Consider the following 481-nt stretch of genomic DNA (forward strand, 5'->3'; position numbering starts at 1 on the left):
CTTCGTGCAACGTTTCCGCCTCCAGCACGGCCTGGAGGGCCACACGGGCTGCGTCAACACCCTGCACTTTAACCAGCGCGGCACGTGGCTGGCCAGCGGCAGCGACGACCTCAAAGTGGTGGTGTGGGACTGGGTCAGGAGGCAGCCGGTGCTGGAGTTCGAGAGCGGCCACAAGAGCAACGTCTTCCAGGTGAGGAGCGTGCGGGGAGGATCCTCGGAGGGCTGGGGGTGATAGAAGATCCCCCACGGTGCGCAGATACCTGCTCTAGAAGCACATAACTTCAGCTGGACAATGCTATGTGGGGCAGGAGAAACGTGTCGTTAAAGCTAAGGGCTGCGGGAGGAGTCCAGCCGCTGTGCAGTGGTAACTAACCATCAAAACCCACTGGTGTGCCCTAAAACCTGCCGTCTCACGGAGCCCTGGCTGGGGACGGTGGGGTGAGATGACCCCGTTCCCTGCAGAGCTTCCCCCTGCTGTTCC

General features: G+C 62.0%; 1 protein-coding gene across 1 annotated transcript in view; it reads left to right on the forward strand.

Moving 5' to 3' along the window:
- Nucleotides 1–190, forward strand: part of LOC104072642 (DDB1- and CUL4-associated factor 8-like) — a gene marked incomplete at its 3' end in the record, with an annotated part of 812 nt that extends 622 nt beyond the window's left edge. Inside the window, 1 exon segment of the mRNA XM_009572161.1 lies at nt 1–190. This exon segment is cut by the window's left edge and continues 29 nt beyond it. Coding sequence (XP_009570456.1) covers nt 1–190 — 190 coding nt within the window.
- Nucleotides 191–481: the final 291 nt, after the last annotated feature.

Source organism: Fulmarus glacialis, unplaced genomic scaffold (genome assembly GCF_000690835.1).
Source record: "Fulmarus glacialis isolate BGI_N327 unplaced genomic scaffold, ASM69083v1 scaffold25532, whole genome shotgun sequence".
NCBI lineage: Eukaryota > Metazoa > Chordata > Aves > Procellariiformes > Procellariidae > Fulmarus > Fulmarus glacialis.